At 40.3% G+C, this 27,837-nt stretch overlaps 1 protein-coding gene across 3 annotated transcripts in view; it reads left to right on the top strand.

Moving 5' to 3' along the window:
* Positions 1–320: 320 nt before the first annotated feature.
* Positions 321–27,837, top strand: part of LOC110988641 (hyalin-like) — a 59,318-nt gene continuing 31,801 nt past the window's right edge. For 2 of the 3 annotated variants that reach the window (XM_087133251.1, XM_087133249.1), the window contains exons 1-18: positions 321–467; positions 2,874–2,950; positions 5,726–5,895; positions 6,956–6,988; positions 8,201–8,254; positions 9,113–9,364; positions 9,612–9,854; positions 10,429–10,680; positions 11,515–11,693; positions 13,259–13,325; positions 14,535–14,777; positions 15,409–15,654; positions 21,764–22,006; positions 22,980–23,222; positions 23,604–23,849; positions 24,865–25,110; positions 25,773–26,024; positions 26,388–26,633. In XM_087133251.1, coding sequence (XP_086989377.1) covers positions 456–467; positions 2,874–2,950; positions 5,726–5,895; positions 6,956–6,988; positions 8,201–8,254; positions 9,113–9,364; positions 9,612–9,854; positions 10,429–10,680; positions 11,515–11,693; positions 13,259–13,325; positions 14,535–14,777; positions 15,409–15,654; positions 21,764–22,006; positions 22,980–23,222; positions 23,604–23,849; positions 24,865–25,110; positions 25,773–26,024; positions 26,388–26,633 — 3,304 coding nt within the window. In that variant the 5' untranslated portion in view covers positions 321–455. Of the gene's footprint in view, positions 468–2,873; positions 2,951–2,977; positions 3,139–5,725; positions 5,896–6,955; positions 6,989–8,200; positions 8,255–9,112; positions 9,365–9,611; positions 9,855–10,428; positions 10,681–11,514; positions 11,694–13,258; positions 13,326–14,534; positions 14,778–15,408; positions 15,655–21,763; positions 22,007–22,979; positions 23,223–23,603; positions 23,850–24,864; positions 25,111–25,772; positions 26,025–26,387; positions 26,634–27,837 lie in introns of those variants that run through there. The other variant, XM_087133250.1, reaches the window with a different exon arrangement.

The raw sequence follows: 27,837 nt of genomic DNA, 5'->3' as shown, positions 1-27,837 counted from the left end.
GAAAGACCAAGTTCATTTACCAAACAACACCGGGAAATGTAACTATGCACTCGGAAAGAATTTGTGTAGCAAACTCCGACACATCTGCCTCGTCGCTCCATTCCAGTATACTTGGACTTTTTGTGGTATGACTGTCGACTCGTATAAAAAACACGACTTTCGTTGGCTGTATGCAAAATTCTCAGCGAAGAATGCTGTCACTGACCATTGTAATCGGTTGAGCTGACGTCACAAACGTCAAAGCAAAATCCATTTAACCCGAGAAAATTCATCCATCACCCATCGTTGTCCGTGATCCTAATATTGTACCGGTTTGCTTTTACGAGTAAGGGGCATTGTGGGCACCTATTGTGTAACTTGGGAGCGGAAACAGTTGGCATTGGGGTGTGTTCACCGATTCGCATTGGTAAATTTAATTTGAGACGAGTTCACGGGGAAGGTGACGCTCTTCCAACATGGTGACTAAGGTAGGGGTACAAGTTTAATTTCGTTTGTAAACGCAACTTGCACGGCGACAGCATAATATAGACAGCGCAATACATGTATACCTTCGGCTCCTGTTTGCATATTTGATGGAGTAAAATGATCAGCATACTTTCATTGTCAAGTCCCCTTCCTGACCCGCGCCGTCGTGCACTCCTGTGTACGTATAAGAGATTCACCTTACCGCTGGCGTTGAACATAATCTAAGTTGTCACCTTTTTGCTTTAAACAAAACCTTTCTGCTGAGTATGACTATGAACATTTCTAAAAAAAAAATGCCCCCTCCCCGGCTAGATATTTTGTGCAAAGAAAGATCTAAGGGTGTAGACAAACTTGCAGAGAATAAACTCGTTATGTGGTGAAGTGGCTTGGGATCGGGATATAAAAGGGAAGTGAACTTGATGCCAATACGCCCGTAGTACTTCAAGGTTTGGGTAACTTCAGGCCTCGACTACTGAAGGGGCCATTTGTAGTTTTGCCTGTAGATCAACCATAACATAGGGGGGAAATAACCATGGTTTTGTTTATTATGACGATTGTAGAATAGAATTCTTGTCCCATGTGGCATTTTCACCGTCCAAATCTTTCTTACTCAGGGTCCTAATTGCTTTATAATTGCTCCTTTTTTCCACTCTGGAACCACCGGCTTTAAGCTACTGCTTACAAGCTTGAAACTTGGCTACTTAAAGGTTGAAATGATATGTTCTGCCCTTTGCTCAAAGTAACGGCGAGTTAAAACGGAAGAATGTATTTGTTGACCATCTGGCGATTTTAAATACACGTATAAAACCGCTCGACGGTTTCAGAATTCAGAAAAGACGTTTCTAAGTACATGTACTTTATAAACGACCGTGATATTACTTACAAATCTGTTTACTATTTACACTGAAAGCTTTTTATCAGAAAATCCGTGTTGTGTAAAGTGTGATGTCCATTATTCCTGGCATCTGAGGCCTATGTTAAACCAAAATGGCACGCGATACCTCTTTAGCGTCATATACTTACAACGTGTAGATTTCTTACTGTGAGACTAATCGGCGGCAACTAACAAAATAAGTTTTCCGTCTTTTTATTCAATTCATGCATCAGTTGCAGTCCCAAGCAAAGAAGCCCCGTTGGGTGTGTCCACGTTGTATTTTTGTTTTCCTTATAAAAAGTTTTATTGTCCGAGTTTTTAGCGTGCCCACGTGCACTTACACACACGCGCACAACGGGATATCAAAACAGTATACGACCGATGGACTTTTGGAGAACTAAAAAATGTTGCAGTCATTTGTATAATCATTACCATCAATACGAAAATCGATTAATAACCTGATGCGCACACAAACTTCAAATCAGAAGCATAACTAAAGTGATTGTGCATGGCAGCCATTTTTGCTAGAGCTTTTTATCCTCAGAGATACGCATGGGTACTCGTCTAACAAAAGATGGCAGCCTCACACAACCTCTGTTGGCTGAATTCTGGGCGTACCCACTCAGAAGGGCATATTTTTTTCCGAGGGGCAAAAGGCAAATGAACTACCTGGAGTTGTACATGTATACATAAACTTAGTTTGTGTACATTTATAAATGTAAAATGGGGCAGAGCACAGACTTCACTCTGCTTCAAATCTATTGTGACCAACCTGTGTGACACTGAGGACTTTGTTAGGTGCTTGTACCTATAACTATCCATAGAACTTGCACTCATTGGAAAATCTGCATCACCAATCTGTAACGAGCTTTCTGTTTTTGTCAAATACACGTATTTGTGAAACGATGCACTATATCGACCGACCTTGAACAAAATATCTTTGAAAGAGTATGAGGTGTATTCGGCCTAAATACCCCCCCCCCAATGAGATTGAGAGTTCATTGATGCAACATAATAAAAAGAGATACCGGTATCTTTAGATCTGTCCCCATTTTTTGGATGGCCTTTTAAAAAATGTACAGAGATATTTAGATACAATCATTTTCGACTTAGCTGAGAAAGTTGTAGTGCCAATAAGAAATAAGGCCGATTCAAGTAAGTAAAGTGAAGTGAAGGACGTTGGCGATAAAGTGCTGTGCGCCCCTTTGTGGTACTTATCATACTGACCTACTAAAGACCTGAAGATAATCTGAAAATAATACACATGCTTACATCGCAAAAGGGCGCCAAATAGTCTGGCACCTCTGTCCTTGAAATGTTGTTCATGTTATTGCGCGCCTTCTTCACATTTTAATAAAAACCACGTGGCGAAAAATTACGTTCGGTGGAAACATAGACGAGAAGGAGAAAAACAACTCCAGGTCTATGGTGAAAAGAAAAAAAGAGGCCCATCATCCATGTCGTCCCCATGTTAGGGTGCAAGCACTGACTAATGTCATGATTAACTAATCGTTGATGTTTGTTGTCTCAACAGAGAGATAATTTCGAGCTTGACTTCAGCCTCGACCCTGTGTATGAATACCGTGATCCACGGGGTTTTCGAGGATCGAGGTATATGTTTACATTTTAACTTATAGCAAAGTTTACTGTATAAAGTCACTTGTTAGGCCTACCGTAAATGAATTTGGCTTGTGTTCTGAATAACCCTAGAACTGTGGGGTGAAATGTCCGCCGCGCTCCCATGATTGCTGCGTGGGAGTGCGGACTGTGCGGTGGACGATGAGCCGAGTTAAAGCAAGGTAAGCGCGGGGGCTTTCGACCGGGGAGAGATTTCGACCGCCCGTTATCATGGAGTCAATGAAATACATAGACCTATTGGCATGATTGGGGGTGTGTTCTGCGGGTGAACTCTGTAGTCTGGTCGTATGGGTAGTTCTATATATTCTGCTATGGAGATTTCAATGATTCTACGTTGGATTATGCCTTGCAAACAAATCAGGCAGTCCTTTTTTGACACGGCATAATGGGTTTGGATGGCAAACAAGCAATGCATTCTATAGTGTACCAGTCCAAAACCAGGGATTGTAGGCCTGTACTTGGGGACCCCCCAATTTTTGACATTTTAATCTTGCAAAACTGGTAAGTTCCCCCCCCAAAAAGAAAGGCACTCTCTTCATTGCGCTGACCCAGTTTTTTGGAAATTTCAAATTGTAAATTGTGAGCACTGAAAAGTGACTTTTTTTACTGATAAATTAACCATGCAAATTTGAATTCACCATCTGTCATATGTTAAAACACAGTTTCCCCTCAAAATTTTCCTAAAAACTCAAAACCCTACCCTTTTTTGACAACATAAACCCGACAGGTATTAAGCATGACGTCACAGTCATCTACTAAGGTCAATTCAAATGTTGAAATGTAACTCTCCTTTCTGTTATAGGAACTGGGTCCCCAAATTTACAATTCCCAAAAACCTATTTACAGCTTTTTTTCAGAATATTTGAACACATGCTCATGAAGTCAGATATGAATGCATAGATACAAAGAGACAATTTGAAATAACAAATCTATTTTCAGAAGTTTTCAAAAGAAAAACCTGTATAAGTTTTTTGAACAGGCACCCAGTCATTAGAGCCTGAAATATGAAGGTGATTGGTCATTTTAAGCCTTATCACTAGTACCGCACTGGTGATTTTGCAAATTGTTAGAAAGGCATTGTGGGAAGGAAAAAGGGGATTGTTTTACTTCACCATGAGAGGAAGCAGTTAGTATTTGTTTTATAGCTTCTCCTCACTCCAGAGAATCGGGTTGCTTTTAGTGATGTGCAAGTTTCTATTTAATATGAAATTTGTTGAAAGGTTACTGGTACTTTTCTGAAGTGCTTCACAAAATGTTTGTACCCTGCTGTGTAGTGCTAGCACTTGGTAATACAGTATGTGCAACACGTAAACTTGTATGCATATACTACTTGTTGTTAGGGGGTATAGTATGTACTTTGGTTGCTATGGGTATGGTACTTTGGTTGCTATGGGTATAGTACTTTGGTTGCCATGGATATAGTACTTTGGTTGCCATGGATATAGTACTAGGAAATCATGATACAGAATCTGTGAGTTGTTATAATCTCAGGTGCTAATTTTTCCAATTTAAAAACATCTTGTCAACAGGAACAAAACAAAACCAACAACTACCCCCCCAACAAAAATTACCCCAAAAAGAACATAAGGCATAAATGTTGTTAGTGGTCCATGCAATAAGATTGTATCATTATTAATAGCTTCTCATCAATTAGAAACAGCAAATGATCAACCTCAAACAAGTGCACACATGTGTGTAACAACTGCCATGACTAATCAAAAGTAAACGTAAAAGTAAACCTGCCCTTGTACGGTGGTCACTTTATGTACGTCTGAATACAGGCAACTTCATATTTTGTATAAGTGGCACTTACAACCCGGCTGTCCTTGTCATTTCAGTCAATGCCTCTTAGTTGATTGATGTATTTTTTTCAGCCAACTGCCCACGCGGGTGACACTTTCATGCAGTTGCTTCTTTCTATTTGAGTCAATGGCCAAGCTTTGCACTCAAGGTTTTGCCCACAAAACTTGGGAACCACAAAAAGCCTCTTGCTTTTCCATTTAATTTTTAGATTAATTGAATGACCTCCAAAAAATTTTGATATACATGTACCAGTCTCAGTAAACCATCAGATTGTATGACATGTATTTTGGCCGGAAATTTTGACTTTGGAAAACAATGGAAGATTTAGAGTGGCCAACTTTTGATGTAGATACATGTACATGTACAATGTATACCCAAACAGGCTTCGTGTAGCAGCCAACTACAAATTCCACTCATCGTCCACCTCCACTGTGCTAAGTGTACAAAATATTTTGGGGCAGGATTGGCATGTTGAAATGTCAGCCAACCTGACCCTGGATGCTTTAGCCCCTTGTGTTTTTAGCACATCCTACTTTAAGTGGTTTTAAAAAACTTGCATTTGTAACAACATTATATGTATGTTGTCAGGAACAGGTCAACATACATTGCAAATTTAACCAAAATAAGACAAATAATTTTGAAAAAAAGGAGGTGGGCAGGCAATAAGTACAGTAAGAGGGCAGAGACAAGAAACTAATTAAAAAAAATCCTGCTTTACTTAATTATAATAAATTCATTCATATAGCATTCTTCAACAAACCAGTATCGCAAGATTTAAAATAAAGTAATACAGAATGAAAAATTATAAAATCATATGCTTTGAGGCTAAAGAAGAACGGAAAAGATGAGTCACTTTTAAGTTTGACCAGATTTATAATCGGATGAGAAAGATCTTACGATGGACTCAACCACAACCCTGAGCTTATTTTCTGTCTTGTCTATCAGGGTCTTTCAGCCTTCCTCCAGCAGGGTCCCACTGTATGGTCCCCCTGTGGCTGCCCCAGCAGCCGGGTTGTCTACCCCACTGCTCCTTGCGGCTGTTGCTATCACCATCTTTGTGCTTGGTGCAGTCATCGGCATTCCCTTGGCTGTGATATTTGGCATCGTTTTGCCGAGTAAGTTGACAGCACTTGCACTGCACAGAAACCCCCTTTATTTTAAGTTCAGTCACAATCATCATACGTCAAGGTTATTCTGTGTTTCTCAGTACCTTACAACTCCAAGCAATAAGTTAAGCCTGGTTTCCAGATCGACGTAAAGAGAGCATCGCAATCAGTCCCAATGATAGATAATAATGTGCAAACACTCTATCATGACTAACGCAAGCAACAACTCAGACAGTTTGGACCAGGTTCAATTTTGCAAACTGTCTGTGTAGAATTGCCAGAGAAGGCCTAGATACAGACTCACATGCTGGATCCATGCATCTTCTGATTACAACTATAAACAGGTGCAGCTCCAATTGTCAACAAAATAGCTGACCATAAACAAAATACATCAAACTGGAGTATCAGTTTGACTTCAAGAGGTGGATTTGCCATCTGAAAAGGGTATTTGGTGCAACTATTTATTCAAGTTTCAGATGCTATTTTTTCTTCTTTTTTTTTAATGACGTCAAGCAGCGTCTTTTCTCCAACTATCTGCACCTTGACGTGTTGTGTGTCATTGGCATTCGTTTCAAGCAAATGGAAACTAGGCTTTACAAGTAGGGCTGACCTGCCTAGGACTGCCATAGAGCTGATCCTGACCATGTTTCTCAAGAACTGGTTTCCAATGAAAGGAACGGTGACTTGTACTCGCCTGCAGTGACTCGAGTTACTTGTCCCTCAGGAATTGAGCCAAGTTGAGATGCCAAAAATCACGACTCGAGTTGAGTTGATTCAGGTCATTACAACTCCTGTTCCAGGACATGCTTTGAAATTTACAGTACATCTGGGAAGTTTTGATTCGATTCAATTCATCAAAGGTTTGTTGTGGCGATATACATGTATAGTTCATGCTGTCAAACGAAACAGTTCTTGCATTGGTTTACCTGTTGTTAAAAATACATACATGTACATTTTGTGAGAACAGTATCCAAATGTCATAAACCTGTGTCAAAATGATCACAAGGCATCTCTGTAATGCAGAAAATTTTCAGGGTTTAAGAGACAAAACATCTCTTCTCTTCCACAGATTCCAGTACAGTCGAAACTCCTACAGGTTCATGTAAGTCACTGTGATTTTAGTTTTTACTTATGTATATGTACAAACAACTTCGCAACTACCAGAGTTTCATATTAAGCCAATATACCCTTTTTTCTGCAGATGTAATTCCCCTAGCCTGCACAAACATCCTTGCCAACTCCCAGAGTTTTGTAATCTGCCAAAATCTCTGGCATGGCAATTGAAAGCCAGGCCATTAGACCATGAAGGCTTTTGAAAAGTAAATTTACATGCCACATGTTGGCTTGCTTTTGATATTCTGTTATGCTAGCTTGAGTGAGCACATACTTCAGCATTGAGAAATTTCCCCGTGAAGCTTCCTCAGTTAAGTGAAAAAAAATACTGTGTGTCAGATTTAATAACGAAAACCACAGGTACATGTACATTAGTACATGTGGTCACAAACAGCTTTCTTTCAAACAGTACAACAGTTCAGTCCTCGAGGCAAGGAAAATGTGTGCTGGCATATGAAGTGCACAGTTTACTATGAAATATTTTAGCGCAGTCGTTGATAAGGTCTGACTACTTGATATATGTACCCAGGCAAACTATGTGCCTTTGGTCCATTTATGTTGCTGTTCTATTGTACGTAGAAGCCCTCTGATATGCAAATATTTTGTTCGAGTTTGGCTTTGGAATTGAGTTTTGTACACAACAGTGTTGTGATAAATGGCAATACCTGTGCATGGGGGTGCAATGACTTCGTGTATTGGGTTGCAAATTCAAATATGGTCAAGGGGAAAACCACGTTAATGGTTAATCTTTATACCCATAAATAGTTTTGATTTGCTTAAGGCCAAATGTGAACTCAAACATCTTTGAAGACCCTCCTGAAAGCATTCCCAAAGAAAAAAATGTTAACATAAAAACAACAAACACATATACAAATAAAATAATTTTTCCTACCCACTTGCATTATTTTTGAATGACCTTTAAAAGTTTTTGATATACATGTACCAGTATACATGTATACTCTCAGTAAACCATCAGATGGTATTATGTGTATTTTGGGCCGAAAGTTTTGAGAGAAAAGGTAATATTCACATCGTTTCAATGGCAGACCTCTTTGCAGGGACAGTACCAGCTCTGGCAGTCAAAGACATCTTGAGGTGAACAGAAAGATTGTAGTGGTCTGAACAGGAAATGTCCAAAGTTTAGACCTAAAGAGATGCAGACTGCTTGTGTACTCACACATTCTGTTTTTCTCCCTTTTAGCAACAACGCAACCTCCAGTTCCTCAAGTACCTGATCCTGTAATTCCAAACACAGGTAAGAAGGCAAAGTATCCACTGGGCATGTGTTCCAAATCGATTTTCTGTCCATTTAGTTTACTACCCTTGTACAGCACAGATTTCGAGGCCTGTCTCTGGGTACCCGCCCGTCAATATCAAAACCCAATACCATTTTTTTCGGGCCGGGTACCCGTTAAAAAAATTGCACATATAAAATGTATGTGAACTTTAATAAGAATTTTGCTGAAAAATCACTGTGCCACTGAAAAACCCAGTCCTGCGGTCATAACTACAGTTCAACTATGTGGAGCAACTTTTGTTAAAATTTCGAACAAACAATTTCGTTTCATAAAATATGATGTTCTGAATGTACCAACAAAGAGGCCTGTTTCGTGCTCATGGTCCACCGGGACTGCACGCAGTGCCATTTGTTAAGTGTTCTGTATATTTTTTAAGGTACCCGGGTACCTGGTATTGACATAAAATGGGTACCCAGTCCCAAAAATACCCAGAAACACACACCCCTAAAGATTTCGGTGTATTTCCACCTTATTCATTTGCAATATTTTCCCTATTTTGTATTGAGTGTCGAGAAACAGATATGCAGCCGGATACCACAAAATGATTCTTACTTTCATTTTTCTGTTAACTTAGCATCAGATAAAGCCAACTTGGCTCTTTTCATTATTGCCAAACTTAGTTTTGCATCCTGATGAAAAATCTTGATTTACATGTAGTTTGTACAAGATTTCTTCAAATGCCTTTAACTCAAAAGTGACTGTGTTGACTTTTAATTGTTTTGGGAGATTGGATCACGTACACGTTGTACATGTGTTGTGTCACGTTTCACGTATTAACTGTATCTGTCTTATGTTTCCGTATTTAAAAAAAATAGTTGCACCCCCACCTAGAACTCTCTTGGTGAGGTGTCCGGATGACATCAACACTAATACACAGCAGGGTGAGGCATATGCCATCGTCACCTGGGATCCACCCATGGTTCTCAGCGAGACAGAAGGCCAAGTACAGATGATGTCAACTGTGCAGCCAAACACTCGGTTCCCCGTGGGCTTCCAGAGGGTTCAGTACACCGTGACTGACACTGCCAGTAATACAGGATCATGCTCTTTTCAGGTCACCGTTGTCGGTAAACCAACCCCCTTGCATATCATGCTGTTATAACTAACACATAAACCCATAATTGGCTGTGATTTTTGTTGTTGTTGTTTTATGAAAGCTGGCTCCTTTGACAGTGAAGATCTTTTTGCCTCAGTGGGTTTTGGCAGTACAGGCGTAATAAGCCGTGTAGTTTTGAGTGCTACATTGACTTAATGGAATAAGTCATGCTTCTGATATATATTGCTGTTTTATTTTGCTTTTTTTGGCTGTTCAAGATAATGAGCCCCCGTCCATCCAGTGTCCAGCCAACAGAACTGTGCCAACAGACCCTCTGTCCATCTCGGCTCGAGTTTTCTGGGACCCGCCTACCATCACTGAGAACGCTGGCATTGTGACCGTGCGGCAGCAGACCGACCAGTCAGGGGACCAGTTCCACGTCGGTCCACACGTGGTTACCATTGTCATCCATGATGAAGCCAACAACGAGAACAGATGCTCTTTCAGTATTGTAGTGGAAGGTATTGGTTGACAAATTCGCACACATTTTCCTGAAAGCCAGCATTTTGCCCTCAGTGGGGTTTTTAATAAGCTAGCTTGTACATAGACCTTTAACATAATGATGCCAAGCTCTGTATGCGCATGTTCTTTCCAATGGGATTGTGCCGGGACCTGATTCATTGACCTCCCCAGGAAAGTGGACTTCTAAACAAAGTGAGACATCATTATGTTTTGGGCCTGTTATCAGCCCCGAGCCGAAGTGCACCCCCAATCAACGAAAAACAGACAGGTTGTTACAAGCGGGTTCTTACACGTGTTCTGCATGTATGCAAAGACCGTACCTGCCAGAATAAATTAGTTACGTGTTCTCAGCGTGCTCTGCATCAAATCCGCATATACCTATGCAGTGAGTACCAAAAAAAGTCCTCTTTTGTTCGGCTTGGAGGGGATTGTAATACAGTGGCAACGGATTGTCCATTCAAACAGCACATTTTTTTGGGGGGGGTTGTTTTGCTTTGTCTTAGCAAAAAGCAGTTTTAACAGCATCCAGTAGAAAGAATCAGTCCCTGTTCTATCTGATTTCATGTACACCAGATCGTGAAAAACCTCGGGTTACCTGCCCTGCTGGCATTGTTGCATTCACCAATGACCCCTTGGTTGGCATGGCGCGGGCAACCTGGTCTGCCCCACTGGTGAGGGATAACAGTCTGGGCCAGCTGGTGGCCATTTGTACTCCAGCCAGTGGTTCTGCCTTCCCGTTTGGAAACACGCCAGTGAACTGCATGGCCACAGATGCTGCTGGGAACCCTGGGAGCTGCATGTTCATGGTCATGATTCGATTCAATGGTGAGGAAGTGAAATCTGTTCTTCTGAAGGCCAGTTCATTCTTTGGGCACCCGCAGACGCGGAACAAATTTGATATCATAAAACATTTGCAGGAAGTTGAAATAAACTTTTGCAAATCCACGACATGACTATTTCATTCGGTGAAACTATCTTGCATTTGTTTTGCATTACAGTGCAGTACAGTGCAGTGCTCTAGTGGCCTTTAATCTCTTGTAGACTGTTTAATTTCACAGTAATGTGTTACTGTTTCCAAGTGTGATATTATTTTCAGCTAAAAATCTCAACATTTCTAAAATGAGAAGATTGCATATGTATTCACCAGAGAATCATTTGGAAGAGATTTTCCCTGCATTTCTCTCTGTAGCTCTTCATCTTTTCTGTACTCAGAGGTTATGCCGCAAAGCAGTACATGTACTTGCTTTAACCACAGACTCAGTCAGGGTACCATGCACGGTCAGCCTCCCTCAGACCCTCTGACTTTGTACAAAAACCATCAGAAACTGCCAAAGCATTCATGTATATGATGCCCACAACTGTGCATAGAAATTCTGAGCATATCTTTACACACTCTCAGGTTACTGAGCAGAAAATCATTTCTCTTTAGTGAACCTGTAGCATGAACTAGTGAAAAGTTGTCAGAGAGGTGCCACGCCTACACACGTATTGCACCTATCCTAAAACTCACACAAGCATTTAGGCAAGTTGTAATACCTTATTTGTCCAAAGAAAGGGCAATTTTACCCTGGGGTACAAGCTGTGCACCAGTATGGCGTTTACTCCTGGTTGGCAGATAAGTCTTTATCTCTCCTTTCCTTGTACTTCCTCTCGATATAGATACGTTACCACCAGAGTTTGTCAGCTGCCCATCAGATATTGTTGTCAATGCCACCCAAGACTCTGCTAGTGCATTTGTGACCTGGATACCACCAAACGCCACTGACAACTCTCTACAAATCCCCACGATCAATGCCAACACACAACCTGACCGTCAGTATGAAATTGGTAGCTACCAGGTCAGTAGAGTAAACGGTCAATAATTTGGTCTTGTAACTAGCCATCTGCCTTTTAAAAATTTTACAAATCAAACAACAAAAATATTTATGATGAAGTTATTTTCAATTTTGTGTAGACGTATTTTGATATTTGTGTTAACTCCTCCTCAATGTGAGCACTCTTGTCCTGTAGTCTGGGCATTTGTAAGGAAGAACAACATTTACAAACTTACTTTGTTGGGATTTGAACTCACAAACATTAACAATACAGATGTATTGACCACCAAGCTGTACCAGGTTTGTTTCAGGAAGATGTGCATTACATCTTTGGAGTACAAACTACCACATAGTTTCAGTGATGGAAAAGTAACTATAAGTATGCGCGGCATGAGGGAAGCTGTGTACATAGGTACATGTGTGTGTGCTAAAGTAATTCGAGAATAATATTATGGAAGGGTTACTTTCTGTTCTCTGTAGAAAAGTAGTCAGTTAGATTTTAGTGGGTGCAGAGGAAAGATGAAGTTTAAGATTTGGAAAAGGAAATGAAGAAAAGAGATTTCACCAACTCAACACTTTGAAGTGCAACTGTCTTTTGGGTTCATCATTTAAGAATTATCCAAAAGTCTGTGTCTGGCTAACTTGACACAAAGTTTTCCCAGGATTATACTCCAGAACTCGATGCTGTAGGTCACAGTTAACTTCTCCCAACTTTGAATTCTGTACACAAACTTATTTTGTGCATTTTTAGTCGAAATAAAAATATATCAGTTTTGATGTGACCTTATCCAAACACTTAAGCTACGGTGTCCTTTTTCCAAATCATGGCTTTGGTTGTGTCTTTTGCTGACATTTTGAGCTACATGGTCTGAGTCAGATGAAAACATACCAAACTCTGACCGTGCATGCATGACACAACTTGATGTTTCTAAAGATCACATTGAGCCAGAGATTCCCAACTCACTGAACTGATTTTATCACAAAGAATCCTGAAGCTGAAGACATAGTGAAGATTGCAGAAATCCCCTTGGCATCCTTCTGAACAGTGTGATCAAATTGACTCAATTATAATTAGATCTCACGCTTGTAGAAGCAACTTCTATTCATTGATTAGCATGGAACTCCAATATCGCACACAGCTGTACTGTGTAGACCACAGTAGTGTTTTCAAAAGCCTGATTTCAAGCTTTTGTGTATGAAAGGTTGGACTAATATCTGGCCTTAGTTTCAGTCTCTGGACGAGAAAATGACTTGGCATCCCTGGTCCATCTCAGGTCCCTGCAAGTTCATCACAAGTCATTGTCTTTGTCATTGAGAAAGGATACGTGGCTTAACTTGTGAAAGGACTTGCGATAGACTCGATTAGATCACTGGAAAATGTATTGTAAATGATTCAGAAACATGTATGCGCAGAATAGATACATGTAGTTGAAACATGAAAATCTGTTTTTGTTCAAGGTAAGTACATGTATATGAATAAGCTACCTTTGTAGCTGTGCACAGCATGTTAACATTGCTGCAAGCATTTTTCTTTTTAATCTGTGAAGGATGAAATGTTAACATTTGTTGAATTTCATTTGTTGACTCAGGTGATTTACACAGCCATGGATGTAGAGGGTAACTCTGCCCAGTGTAGTTTCCAAGTGGAGGTGCTAGGTAAGTGACTCCAGGCTACTAGAATTCAGGCTTCAGATTTGCCTCTAGAAATTTTCCAGATACAGGAGTTTTTATTTTCAGTTTTTCTTTGTTGAAAACAAGTCTGTAGAACAGTGTATGCAGAAATGCATGTGGCACTTCGGATGGAAGGTTTCATTGGTTGTCGACAACAAGATCAAGGGATAGAAGCTGCAGTTTGGCAAAAATTTTATGGAATGGAGGAACTTGAGGGAAAAAACATTGGCACATTGAATGCACGGCGGTGTTATGGTGACAAGCATCAAGGGTCACTAAGTTGTGGGCCGCATTCTCTAGCTTGATAACGTCACACATGTACACCACAGGCCTAGGGTAGATGCATCCGGTAACCATGGTAATGTTATCACTGGTCATTTGCAGTGGCTCCCACCAGGGGTGGCAAGTACTGCAGTTCTGCCGCTAAATGGTAAATTCCAGTGAAACATTGCTTTGTTCCTCTGTATATTAAATTTCTTGCTATCTTATTCTTTTGCTCTAAGATGGATTTTTTTCGGGTGTCATTTATAACTGAGAAATAGTTTCTTCTTGATAACAACCTGATTTTTGCAAAAATGATATGTTTGTGATATGGCTGACATGAAAAGGAATGGGCAGTGGATGCACATCTGAAATCTTTATTCTTGTTGCCGAACAACCACCTATTGGTGTTGGCAGTTGAAGGACACTTGCAAGTAGCGTGTTCCGAGCTGACAGTGGTTCAACGGAAGGGGGTATCTTGCAGATATGGCATATGGCTTTTGCCTCTTTTGTAACCATGAAGAATTTCTTAAACCAAGATTGCTATTAATATTCATTTCTAACACAGCCTCTACCTACAAGTGAAGGCAAAGTAGGCTGGCAACGGGCCCATCCATGTTTATATAAATGTCAGATAGAGAAGGCAGGAACCAGAGCAAGCAAATTTTCTGGAGCTGCTGAAGCAGACATTCACTTTCAAGGGAAACATTTGCTAAGCAAATTAACAGATTACTATCAAAAACACTTGTGCAGTGTTCAAGGCTAATTATTGGTTTGTTGCAGATTTGGGCTAAAGACATAAATTGATTGAGTAAATTTTTCTGCAAGGCAGCTTATATTGTGCCCTCACCCTAGAAGTTGTATTTCTTAATTGGGTGAATTTCGTCAGCTATTGTCACATGTTAATCCATTTGTTTCCTATTTCTCAAACAGATTCACAGGATCCCAGTATCATGTGCCCAGATGACTTGATTAGAAATACTGACCGTGGACGACCCGATGCCACTGTGATTCTACCTGCCCCTACAACAAGTGACAACTCTGTGACATCATTGACAGTTACTACCAATCCACCTGGGTCTCCTGTCCTTCGTATTGGCAACCATACTGTGACATACACGGTTGCTGACGACAGTGGGAATACGGCATCATGCGATGTAACTGTCATGATCAGAGGTGAGTGGAGTTGTCTGAGTGTCGCTGCTTTTATCTCAGGCAAAGCTAGCCGTTCTGACTGGAAGCATTTGAATGAAACCACAAACCTCTTCCCAGTCTTTGTACAGTTTGATTATATTGTAGCATAATTATGAGAGGGCCCATGAAGCCTACAGTTTCCATGTGGTCATAAGGATTGCTAATCGCATGCAAATTGTCAAGATGCAGAAAGTTGTCGAAGAGATGTTGTGTGATTTCATCTGACAAAACAGACACCTGACCCCAAAAATTATAGCAAAATTGCATCTCAGACTCCGGAAATTTTGTCTAAAATGTATTTTTTTTGGAAGCTAAACTGGTATCTGAATCCTTTTCGTTTAATTTTGTGGTCAGCTATTTTGTTGATGATTTTGGCTTATGATAGTTTTTGCTGAGTGAAATTTATTAAGCCTAGCCAATTGCTTGAGAAAAAAGCTCAGACAGAATGGGCACAGCTCCTGGTGATTTTTCTTCTTCAGATTTATTTTTAATTGAAAAAATTTCTCTTGGCTTCCAAAAAGTTCTCAAATTTGTCTATAGAATCCGAAGACTGTTCTCCTGATGGTAATTCTATTTTTTTGTCTCTTACTTGAACAAAAAATGGTGGAACCAGATGGGGAAAAGCCAACATTCACAAGACCAGCAAATACCTCGCTCCCAGCAGGCCCTGGAGTAAGTTTTGCCATTGTCAGTTTACCGCCACCCACTAACCTGATGGACAATTCTGGAGAGATTGTGAGAGTCTCCACCACACCTGCTAATAACACCATGCTACCTATAGGGGAGAACATTATAGTCTACACAGTGAGCGACGCCTTTGGCTTGTCTGTGTCCTTCTCCATCCAAGTCATAGTTCTGGGTGAGTCCCATGCCAAGAAACATAAAAGTTCACTCAGTTGCATTTGAATGAAATATTGTCTCTGTTGAAAAGGGTGTGTGGTTTGGAGGTTATGGTTTGTAACTCCCAATCCAGAGGGTCTGGGGTTTGAATCCAGCATCTGCTCATATGCTGTGACCTTGAGCAAGTCACTTTACCCTATTTGCCTCGCTCCACCCAAGAGTATAAATGGGTACTTGCCCTTAAGCTCCGAGAGCAGAGGAGTTTGTTTTATTTGATTTGCTGTTTGCACCAGTAACAAGCTGGTCACTCCCCAGGGGGCACAGATACTTACGAGGAATGCTATGAGATGAGCAGAGATAGCTAGAATGTTGAGCTGAGCACCAATGCTGGTGGACACCTTTACTTTAATGCGTGTATAATTATTGTTATTCTTATTACCGAAAATGGGTCACTTGGAAGACATTCCAATAGGAACATGCACAAAATTTTTCAAACTTTACTGTCCCATAATTCAATATTCCCTAATCGGATGGTAACCAAACTTTGCATGTTTTCCTTTCAGACAACACTTTGATCACCACGAAATGACAGAAGTTAACACGTACTTATGAATGTATATGCGAAGCTGCTATCGCGCTTGGGGTGTGTGTACCAACATGTAGTTCATAGCGCCACTTATCGTGCATTGAATGTATATGTGTGCACTCGTACCGTACTATACTGAACTACACGTGCTATATAATTCCGCCAAATGAGCTTGCCGCGTGCACAGTGATTATAGCTGGTGGGGCAGCGTGTATGGCCGTTGTTGTGCATCTTTTTTTTTTTACATTTTCATTTGCAAAAATTGCACATCAGTTTCATGTTTGTCTCGCTTTTTGCATAAAATGTATCACATTTTGCGAATCCAGCAATTTCCATCACTGCCGAAGTTACTGAATGTGTATGGATGCCAGCCTCAAATCTTTGTGCACTTTTTATTTTACCTTTTCCACTTTCCCATCTTAAAATTGTAAATTAATTCACATGATACACTTTGCATTTTCTGAGAAACTTGGGATAAAAAAATCAGGACCCTGTTGCAAGTGCACTTGTTGACTAGACATGCTAGAGTAGTCTTGACCCAAGACTGTTCTGGATCAATATTCCCATGACATATGCACATTAACACCTCACCAATGCAATAAACCACTTGCGAGTTAAATTTGAATGAAATCTGGTACACTGTGTTATCTCATTGCATAGAAGCGTAACAATTTGAATTCCCCAGACTAAAGACACTGTTGCTATACCTCATGATTCAGGGGCAAGCTTTTGCATACGACCACCATCTTTGGATTGGACTAGTTCCTTTGTGCCGTTCTTATCCATTGAGAACAGTGTATTGTTGCAAGGCGTCTCTTATGTAACTAAGGAAAACCTTGCCCCGAATCACAAGGTATAGCAACAGTGACTTTGGTATGGAGAATTCCAATTGTTATATTCACATGAATTTAAAGAACTCAGTGTACATGTACCTGATTTTATTCAAATATAACTCGGGAAAGGCTTATTAAACTCTACCAGTGACAGAATATTATCAAGAACCTGAAGTGAGTCTGGGTTTGGCACATCCAGCAGATCTGTCTGAGAAATTTCAAGCAAACCTCCTGCCCTGTAAATGTTGTATACAAACTGTAAGAGCACACCCGCATATTGTATGTGGCTGATAAAGCACTACATTCAGATAGATGTATCACAAAATGTACTACTTCATCTTTTGTGTGCTTGATGCACTGTGTGAAATACATGTACAGGCTAGGAATATTTATGGGTAGGCCTGTGGACTTCACCTAGACTTGATACCGCCTTCTATCATGACATTGACCAGGCATCTTTGCATCAAGGGAATATACTGTATCACTGCACACACTCAGGAAACCCCCACCAAAAGATGTAGTTTTATGCCAGCTTTTGTGTAGAACAACCATCGGAAAGCAGTTTTAGAACTTTGTACAGTAGCTGGCACAGTACTTTTTCTATACATTTACATTGTAAGTGACCTGGCAAATTTTAAATAATTCACCTGATATTTCACCTAAACTCACATTGTTAGAGCCACCCAACTTTTTTGTGCAGTACGAAATACAACTGTTTGCTTGCCCAGTGTTAGGACTGTAGGCAGAGTTCATGAATATTTGCCATTTGGCAACAGTGTTGTCTGACAGCTGGAATCCTGACATATCAGGTATGTCTATAATAGTAAACTGTGATAGACACCAGTCTTTCAGTGTTTTGGAGTTTTTAGATTCAATCTCTGAAGGCCGTAGTGATAGCCCCAGCCTTAATGTAGCAGTGTCAGTGCAAGATGCTCAGTGCTTTCTGCATTCCTTCATGAATCATGCTACCGATACCAACCAGCTAAGAGAATTTGCCCAGAAGTCTTCTTGGCTGAATCTCTTTAGTAGGAAACAAAGCCAGTCACAGAGTTGGAGCTGATGTCTCAGGTGCTTGTGTTCTGGATGGTACATGATCACTCAGCAAATAGTGTTTCCTGGATCACTGACATCTCAATTGAAAATCTTTTTTGTAGCAGGCCATCTTCTTATCTTCTGTTCTTTCAGAAATCAAGGACTCTTTCCTCGATCTTGTTGGGCCCAGACAGTGCTGTAACAGGTTATTTTTTGTTTACCAAGTTTACTGCTGAGCACCATTGGATTGGAGCGGAGTTCTCCAATTCCTTGCATATCAGTCACTAGTCATCCATTCCCAAGACAAGCTATGCAGTGTTTGAATGACTGACCTGTGATGGAAACATTCATTCTGGGGTCATCCGCTGTTACTTGTTACTGTGTTATTGAACTGACTTGTGAGGAGCATTCAGTAGTGCAGTGCTACATGTATACAAACGATGCTTGTATTTGACATGCACAGTATTAGTTTATTGTTATTTCTGTTGTAAAACTTGGCATTCGGGCCACTTCTAAGTAATAATTTTCTGTATTCTGCTTAGTTCAACAGAGATTCATCACGCATTTTGAAAAGTAAAGCAAATGTCAGGAAACAGTAATTAAAAGTAAAGTGTTCTTTATGGCCAAATAAAATGGGAAAATCCCCTGTGAAAGCACAAAATTAACAGATTCTACACAGAAAGAAATTAGCTCTGCCATCTTGAAATAATCACATGATGCTAGACTACATGTGCATGTATAGTGCTCGTCTGATCAAGAGTATACATACATTCTTGTAATTTGTTGCAATTCTAACGGATTTGCTCCTGCATAGAGCAATGTACCGGTAGCAAACAGGGCAGTATAAATATACTTCTTGTTAAAACTCCCAAGCTAATATCTGCAGCTGCACATTACAGCAAGGACTATCATCTAACGAGCAGTAACCACAGCGATTGATTGGCAGTGTGGTTCTGCAAGACATAGCAAAATCAATGCTGCAAATAAAAACACACATGGTGCAGCAACAGGTCTGGATTCTCCTACTTAAATTAGCATGTAAGTGCCTTTTTGCCATACTAACCTCGATTCCTTAGAAGAGGCTTTTTATCGTAACAGGCCTAAGTGATTCTCAGGAGTAAATGCATGGATTTTTTGGAAACTTTTTTTCAGATGAGGCATAGTTAAAGTTAGGATTACTTCGAAGGGACAAAGATTGGATCTCATTTTATGACCACCATTCAGTTTAACCCCTTTGTTTCTTTTCTTGGCTTGTGCTGTAGACATGATTGTTGGTGGTTGCTGGTTGCATGGTTGCTGTTGATCCTGTGATTAATCTTACAAGCTGTTTTCCTTCTGTAATTTCCTTCTGTCCTCCCCTCGCATGAGCCTCACACTTCTCTGCCCTTAACATCCATGAAATTTAGCCCAGTGCTTTTAAATTCATTTTCTGATGCCTGTGTTAAAGAAATTTTGCCCAGCTTGTTGTTAGTGCTGCAAGTTGGTACCAATGTTCGGTTTGGATTCGGTTTGGACACAGTCCGTGTTTTGCCAACCAAATGCGGTAGTGTTTTGTCCACGCTTGACTCAACAAAACGATTGTAGGATATGTTTTAAAAAAAAAAAGCCGTGCTCAAATGGGAGTTCCCTCCTTTACAGGATACGAGATCAAATTATTTTTTGAGCGAATTGTGTTTTGGTTATTTTCATGAAACGGATTCAACTACCAAACTATGGTTTTCAATATATTCAAAGAACCTTGGTATCAAGTCAGCGTTCTTTCACAGGATGGCACCCACGTAGCCAAAGGGGTGATTTTCCATCAGTCTTTTTCAAACAGATAATGGCATTTTGTTATTTGAGATTTGTAAACAACTTTAGAGATCTGACAAAATCCCATTACAACGTATTCACCCTACGATTTTGATCAAGCATGATCAAACGAAAGGCAAGTAAGGCCACCCCGTGAACCAAATCTTGTCATGCACTGGAGTGCTGCACCCGCCCACCTGGCAAAAACAGTTTTCCATCTGGAGTTGCCATCGATCGAGCACAAGTTCGACTGTGATTAGGATCCGATCAAAATTTGTTTTGCACGGCCATTTATGACATCATTGGCCTAATATGGAACATAAGGGTGTGGCTATCGGAGATTGGCAAACATAATGCCAAATCTGAATATACATAAGCACAATCGGATGTCATGAGAATTTAGAATAGTAGTGCATCGGAAATGCGGTACATTGCTTGTTCTTGGTTGATTGTTAGTGAATTCTCTCGACATGCTTTTTACAACCATCATGTGCTTTTTTATCAAGTTTTCTTGCATGCATTCCGTGTGCTATCAACGACATGCCATATTAAAGCCGAACATGCAAGCTGACCAGTTGGGTTCTGTTCAGTTCGATTCAAAAGTGCCATGTACAATGATTCTGGGTTTGATTCGGCAGTTTGGCTGCAGCATTACCTGTTGTATCGTCCTGCCATAAGACTGAATCACTAAAATTATTTAGAGATGCACCATTTTTGCAGTGAGTCATTGAGTTTAGAGTTTGCCTCATTTACTTTTAAAGGAGTACATTTTTTTTTTCATTTCATGTGGGGGCATGTGGCCTAGTGGTTAGTGTTTGTAGCTTCTGATCATAAGGTTGGGGGTTCGAATCTAGCTGGTGGCAGCAAGTTGTGATCTTGGGCAAGTCACTTTTTCCCTATGTGCCTCTCTCCACCCAGGTGTAAATGCGTGCCTGTGAGAGCAGAAATGGTTATGGTTAGCCATTTGCACCGAAACAGCAGCATCCGGTAGTTTACTCTCCAGGGATCTTAGATAGTTTCAGGAATATTCAGATGTAAGCCCAATGTGCAGGGATAATGATAACAGCACCTTGATCACATTCATGGTGGATATAGTTTGCGCTTTATAAAAACTGGCCATTGTTATTCATTCACTGGAATGGAGTATTGTCCAGATGAAGGGTACATGACATATTGTCACCCCAATGTCTCTTTGTTGTTCCCAGTGCGATTGCACTTGTACATAGAAGCAGGTATTACTGCAGGCCAAAAGAAGTTGTGTGTTGTGTTTGGCTTCATATTGATTGTTTTGCTATGGTTTGCTTTTAAAGAATGAGGGGTGGTTAATAGTTCTGAGGAATGGACTTTTGCAAGCTGCTTTTGAAACATTAACAGTCAGCCTTTACAACTTAATGCAAGGCAGTGCAGCAAATAACTCACTATCGTTCCTGGCCCAAAAATATTTTAAGGAAGTTCCTAGGAATGATATTTAATCAATTTTCAGAGGTATTCATTTATCCCAGATAAATCAGATGCTTCCCAAGAATCTTAAAAAAGTAACTGTATAGAATTTGTACTAATGTGTAATAAATTTACATCCAATAAAACATGACTGTGTAGTAAACATGGTTTCATGAGATGTGGATCTCGCCAGAAAATAAAGTCTTCATATTCTCATTTTCTTGAAAGGAATTGGAAGATAAATTAAAATGCCTTTGAGACACAAAATATAGAGCCATTTTTTACAGCAGTTTAAGTTCTTTTTCATCTGATTGCTTTTTGTGAAGGTTGCAATATTTTAAGATGAATTCATGAAGTAAATATGCGTTGTTTTGATTTCTGTCATGGCAAGTGTTGAGGTCCTGACATACATGAACTTGTGAAATATTGTTTTCTTTTTGTTTTAGATAATGAGAATCCTAGTATCATGTGCCCAGATGACTTGATACAGAATACTGACAGTGGACGAGCTAATGCCACTGTCACTCTACCTGCTGCTACAACAAGTGACAACTCTGTGACATCATTAACAGTGACTACCAATCCATCTGGATCTCCTGTCCTTGGTATTGGCAACCATACTGTGACATACACGGTTACTGATGATAGTGAGAATCCTGCATCATGCAATATCACAGTCACAGTCAAAGGTCAGTTCATGCAATAAAGTGACTGCTTAACCACTTCCGGCCGGGTGGAATTTGCATATGTGTGATGAGTTCCCGGGGGATCTTTAAGATTTTCTGTTTCCAAAAATCTTCAGGAATTCATAACTTCATTCACTCGATGCTTACACCCACACGAATGACTATCTGGTGGCCGTTGGCTACTCTGATCTGACAGGCAACCTCCATTGACACCCAAGTATTGCAGCCAGGCCTGCCGCCCAGTAAAGACAGCCCAGATTGTGCTGTGTTGCGTAATTTTTTTTGTTCCTGAGATTCGCCCAGTGCGTTGCTGAATGGCAGTGGTTTCTTTTCAAATGTGGCCAGATTAGCGTGCAGCAGTACTGTATCGCTCATCGCTGGAGTGCTGGAGTACTTTTGAACCTGCTGATAACCCGTGGGGTCTGAATGCCACAAACAGTAGTATACTGTTTCTAAACAATGACAGATTACCTCTGCTAATGCCAGCTGAAAAATTATGGTAATTCCCAGCAGCTCCGGTCCTTTGTTCCGAGTACGGTCTTAAGTTACAAGGCCCAACTCCTTTGTCCAATTTCAGGCACCCGGGCTATGCTTACAAATGCGAGGTACCCAATACTGGGAACCTTGGAGGCAAGTGGTTAATGTAATGCTAAAATGGCTTTAAACATGGAGAAAAGGAGGGCATTGACAAAGCAACAAAAAAGTGGGTCACCGGTTGCTAATAAAGCAAAAAAAGTCCTTGCGCTAGATTAGAAGGGTTTTCTGAATAATTCAATGATACGTGATCAACAAACCCCCAATCAGATGACAAAGATTGGATCAAGTGTTGTGCAATGTTAAACATTTTTGTAGTGTTGTAAATTAAGGATACCGTTCAGTGGGTGATATATTGATGTGTGGTCCCCTTCAATTGGCTCAGAAATTAGCTCTACACTTTTAACCCTAACTCTGTCCTGTTTGATGTCATACCTCTCAGATGAGGAGGATCCTAGTATCATGTGCCCAGACGACTTGATATGGAATACTGACAGTGGACGAGCTAATGCCACTGTCACTTTACCTGCTGCTACAACAAGTGACAACTCTATGACATCATTGACAGTGACTACCAATCCATCTGGGTCTCCTGTCCTTGGTATTGGCAACCATACTGTGACATACACGGTTACTGATGATAGTGGGAATCCTGCATCATGCAATATCACAGTCACAGTCAGAGGTCAGTATAACATTAAAATTAAGCACTGTGCTGTAGGTATGCAGTGACGGAAAAAGCCTTTAAAATGTCATTGAAGTCTTACAGATATGTTCAGAATGTATCTTTTTCTTTTGCTATCACAAGTTAACTTCTTCAAAAGTTTTAAACTAATGTAAATGTGTTTGTACTTTCAATATGTGATGGGAATGATTTTTAAGATGAATGTTTTTGTGTGTTACTTAAGACTGAAGTTTAAAGCATTCAGATGCAGTTAGTTGACTTTTTGTTCAAAATTATACTTTACATTCCTTGACCATATTAAGTGCATAATATAAACTTTTCATTTAAACTCTGTATTGAAAAGTAAAATATTGTGAGTGTTTGTCTTTTTTTTAAATACAGACATGGAGCTTCCAAGCTTTACACGTCCTTCTAACTTTTCCTTGCCAACGGTCAGTGGAGAATCCTTTGCCATTGTCAGACTTCCGTTGCTGACTGACGTGACTGACAACTCAGGGCAAGATGTCAATGTCACCACATCGGTGCCTGACAATAGCCAGCTACCCATAGGAATACATGATATTGTGTATACTGTAACTGATGTCAGTGGGAACGTGGTAACGTTTACAATCACTGTCACAGTTGTAGGTGAGTCACATGTCAAAAAATCCAGGCGGTCACTGAAACCTGACTTTGAAACACAGACTTGCAGATTGAGACCTGTGAAATAGTACTTTCCACTCTGGCCAACCAACCTGACCTATTCACATTACCATTTAACTTTTAGGTCAGCTAGAGCAATCGAATGCAGTCTGGAGCATGTTTTTCAAACCATAACCAGAAAGATAGTTCTACGTTGGTCATTGGTTTTTGCCTGTGTGACTTCATTGGTCCAGCCAAATCAGAACTAATGATGTGGAAAACATTGATGTGGTCTGCCACCTTGCAATTTGTCCCCGTCAGATTGTGTATTCCATTTCTTCCGTTGTATTTTTTTTCATGCCTGCTTAAAATATGTTGCTGGTGGGTGTTTTGAGGTCACAAACATGTTTCTGGTCTGGAATTTGCAAAAAGTACACCCCAGCATTCATGGGATGAACTTGTTTTTCAACTTATTGATTGATAGGCGGGTATGAAACCAGTAATTTTATTGACAAAAATCAATGACAACAAGTTATCACAAAAACTTTGTCTGAAACCAAGTTGCTCTGGTGTCATAATTAGCAACCTCAAGTGTCGATCTTGTGCCTGCTAGCACATCTTGTCACTCCTAATTGTTTTAGATGTTGAACTTTTGCCATATTTAATTCAAAATTTGCTTTTAAATTCGTTTTTGCCATCTGAAATGGGTATCAATTAACCAACTAAATGCACTCATTGACTGACCAAAAACCAACCCATGTAACAAGCCAAGCCAACTTTTAAAAACTTCCAAACAAAAGGGCAATGATAACCTTTTTGGCATTTGTATGAAGTTTTTTCTGTTAGTCCGTACTTTAAGCATTATGCCAATTAACTGATCTTGAAACATTAAATCCTAACCTCCCTAGGGTTTATGTAAAACTTGTATTAATTATTCGGGACTTGCTCTGGATTTATTTTTGTTTATATTTATTGAAAAAAATGATTCAATTCATTGTTCCTTTTTTCTTGCTTTAAATAGATGAGGAAGCACCAAGATTTACACCTCCCTCTAACTTCACCATTCCAGCCATAGGCGGAGAATCTTTTGCCATAGTCAGGTTGCCGTTACCAACTAATGTGGCGGATAATTCTGGTGACGCTGTTAACATCACCACATCACCGGCTAACAACAGTATGCTAGACATAGGGCCCCATAGTATCGTCTACACTTTAACAGACTCTATGGGAAGGTTTAGCATGTTTACCATCATTGTCACAGTTGAAGGTAATCATATATGAAATTCTTTCCCCCACCAACAACCTCCCCCCCCCCAAAAAAAATATGGCAGTTCTCTTTCCGGCATTTGTTCAAATTGTTTAAAAATGGAATCATTTTACATAGCGTGAGTTGCTCTATACAAAGCAGAAATGGAAAACTAAAACTCAACTAACTAATCATATTCAGTTAAGACTCATCTTTGGTCGGTTCAACAAAGTTTGTACAAAAAACCTTGTTTTTTGGAAGTAACAAAATAACTGTTTGGCTGTGAGAAACTTTGAAATTTTCTACCCGCTACCAATAAAGAAAATTGGAAATATTTTTTTAAATGCAGATTGAGCTAATTCAAGGACTGTTTAATGAGGGCTGTAATACTGAAAAGCAACAGCTGTCATAAAGGCCACGATAGTCCTCGTCCGAGGAGTTTCCTTTAATTTAAATAATGCATAGCTAAGCAACTGTTTGTGTAATCAGCCATAGATTTGTAGCACAAGGCTTATGTGTTGTGTGGAGATACACCAATCGTTGTAAAATTGGATGCAAAGATGGTCTTTGGAAATATGTAGCACCAAGGAGTTCATTCTGTACTCTGGTCTCATTTTCCTGCACTGAGTCACATCTGGAAAGTTTTAAAGTTCAGATAAAATTACTCAAACCTTTCCACCCAGATAAGGAAGACCCCTCCATTATGTGCCCTGATGACATCATTCAGGACAATGACAGAGGACAGGGTTATGCCACCATCACTGTCCCTGATCCTGCCACAGTCTCTGTGAGTGACAACTCTGAAGGGCAGCTTACAACCAGGGCCGAACTGAATGGGACACATCAGTTCAGAATTGGCAACCATACCATCATGTACAACGTCACTGATGAGAGTGGGAATTCGATGTCTTGCACTCTCAACATCACCGTTAATGGTTAGTCCCATTAGTTTTTCAACCATACATCAAGTTAATAGACTTTGGCAAGGCTGGGTATTGAAATATCAAATGCAACAAACTCTGTACAATAGCTAAAATTAGCAAAGCATTCATTCATTCTTTATTCCGGTTCAATCACGAGATACTGACTAAGTAATCACATTTCCTTATGAGATGTAGTGATTAATGTTTGGATCTTCTGTGGTTCTGGTGATTTCCTGATTCTTTTTTTTATCCTGGGATTTTTTAAGTTCTCTGATTTATTGACAGAATCTAAAGACTGTTCTCCAGATGGTAATTTCACTAGAAACATCTGTTTTTTTCTTCTCTCCTGATTGAAAAAAAAAATGATTGATCCAGATGTGGAAAATCCGACGTTCACACGACCAGTGAATACCTCGTTCTCAGCAGGCCTTGGAGTAAGTTTTGCCATTGCTGTTTTACCACTACCCACTAACCTGATGGACAATTCTGGAGAGGTTGTGAGAGTCTCCACCACACCTGCCAATAACACCATGCTACCTATAGGGGAGCACATTATAGTCTACACAGTGAGCGACGCCTTTGGCTTGTCTGTGTCCTTCTCCATCCAAGTCATAGTTCTGGGTGAGTCCCATGCCAAGAAACATAAAAGTTCACTCAGTTGCATTTGAATGAAGTATTGTCTCTGATGAAAAGGGGGTGTGGTTTGGAGGTTACGGTTTGTAACTCCCAATCCATAGGGTCTGGGGTTTGAATCCAGCATCTGCTCATATGCTGTGACCTTGAGCAAGTCACTTTACCCTATTTGCCTTGCTCCACCCAAGAGTATAAATTTGTGTCTGCTCATAATGCTCACAGTGCCTCCGAGAGCAGAGGTGTTTTGTCATATTTGATGAGCTCTTCACACCAGCAACAAGCTTTTCATTCCCCAGGGAGCTATGAAGAATGTTTAAGAGATGAGCAGAGATAGCTAGAACCTTGAGCTGAGCACCAATGCTGGTGGACACCTGTGCTTTTATATACCTGTAATTGTTATTCAAACCCTTGCTCTCAAAAAGAAGGTTATTGAAGCTCATGTACTTTGCCTGACTGAAGTTACTGAATGTGTATGGATGGCAGCCTCAAATCTTTGTGCACTTTTCATTATACCTTTTCCACTTTCCCATCTTAACCCCTTGACGACGGGTGTTTCTTCCCAAAAGTCGACTGCAAGAATTCCAGCCTCGCTTGGCCACGAATGCCACCTGCTAAACCGCAAATTCTCGGTTTGTGGCCCTGCGTGCTCTGCACGCTTTGAATTAAACAGTGAAAAGGCTGATTGTTCGGTGGCATGCGGCTCTACTCACGCTTCCACATTCCCGTTGCCTCTTTTCAAAGTGGGGACTATTGTGTAGCTGGTGATTATGATGCAAATTCTGTCCTTTCATTTCTGGGCTACACACAAAGGCCAATCACCATATATACTAGAGCCAGGGTCTGCCTTCTTTCACCGTGTTCACTCGAGCTCGGGCCGAGAATAATAGCTGAAAAGCGGGCTGAAGATCTCAATTTTTTACGGCGGCTCTATCTGCGTCCCGGCGCGAAGGGGTTAAAATTGTGATACATGATATACTTTCCACTTTCTGAGAAACTTGGGATAAAAAACCTCAGGACCCTGATGAAAAAGCATTTGTTGACTAGAGTAGTCTCGACCCAAGACTGTTCTGGATCAATATTCCCATGACACATGCACGTTAACACCTCACCAATGCAATTAAACTCAACCAGCGACTGAGAATATTATTGAGAATCTGAATTGAGTCTGGGTTTGGCATATCCAGCAGATCTG

This window comes from Acanthaster planci, linkage group LG02 (genome assembly GCF_054643075.1).
Source record: "Acanthaster planci isolate LZ-2023a linkage group LG02, COTS_SCS, whole genome shotgun sequence".
NCBI lineage: Eukaryota > Metazoa > Echinodermata > Asteroidea > Valvatida > Acanthasteridae > Acanthaster > Acanthaster planci.
This window is presented reverse-complemented; position numbering and strand designations above follow the sequence as displayed.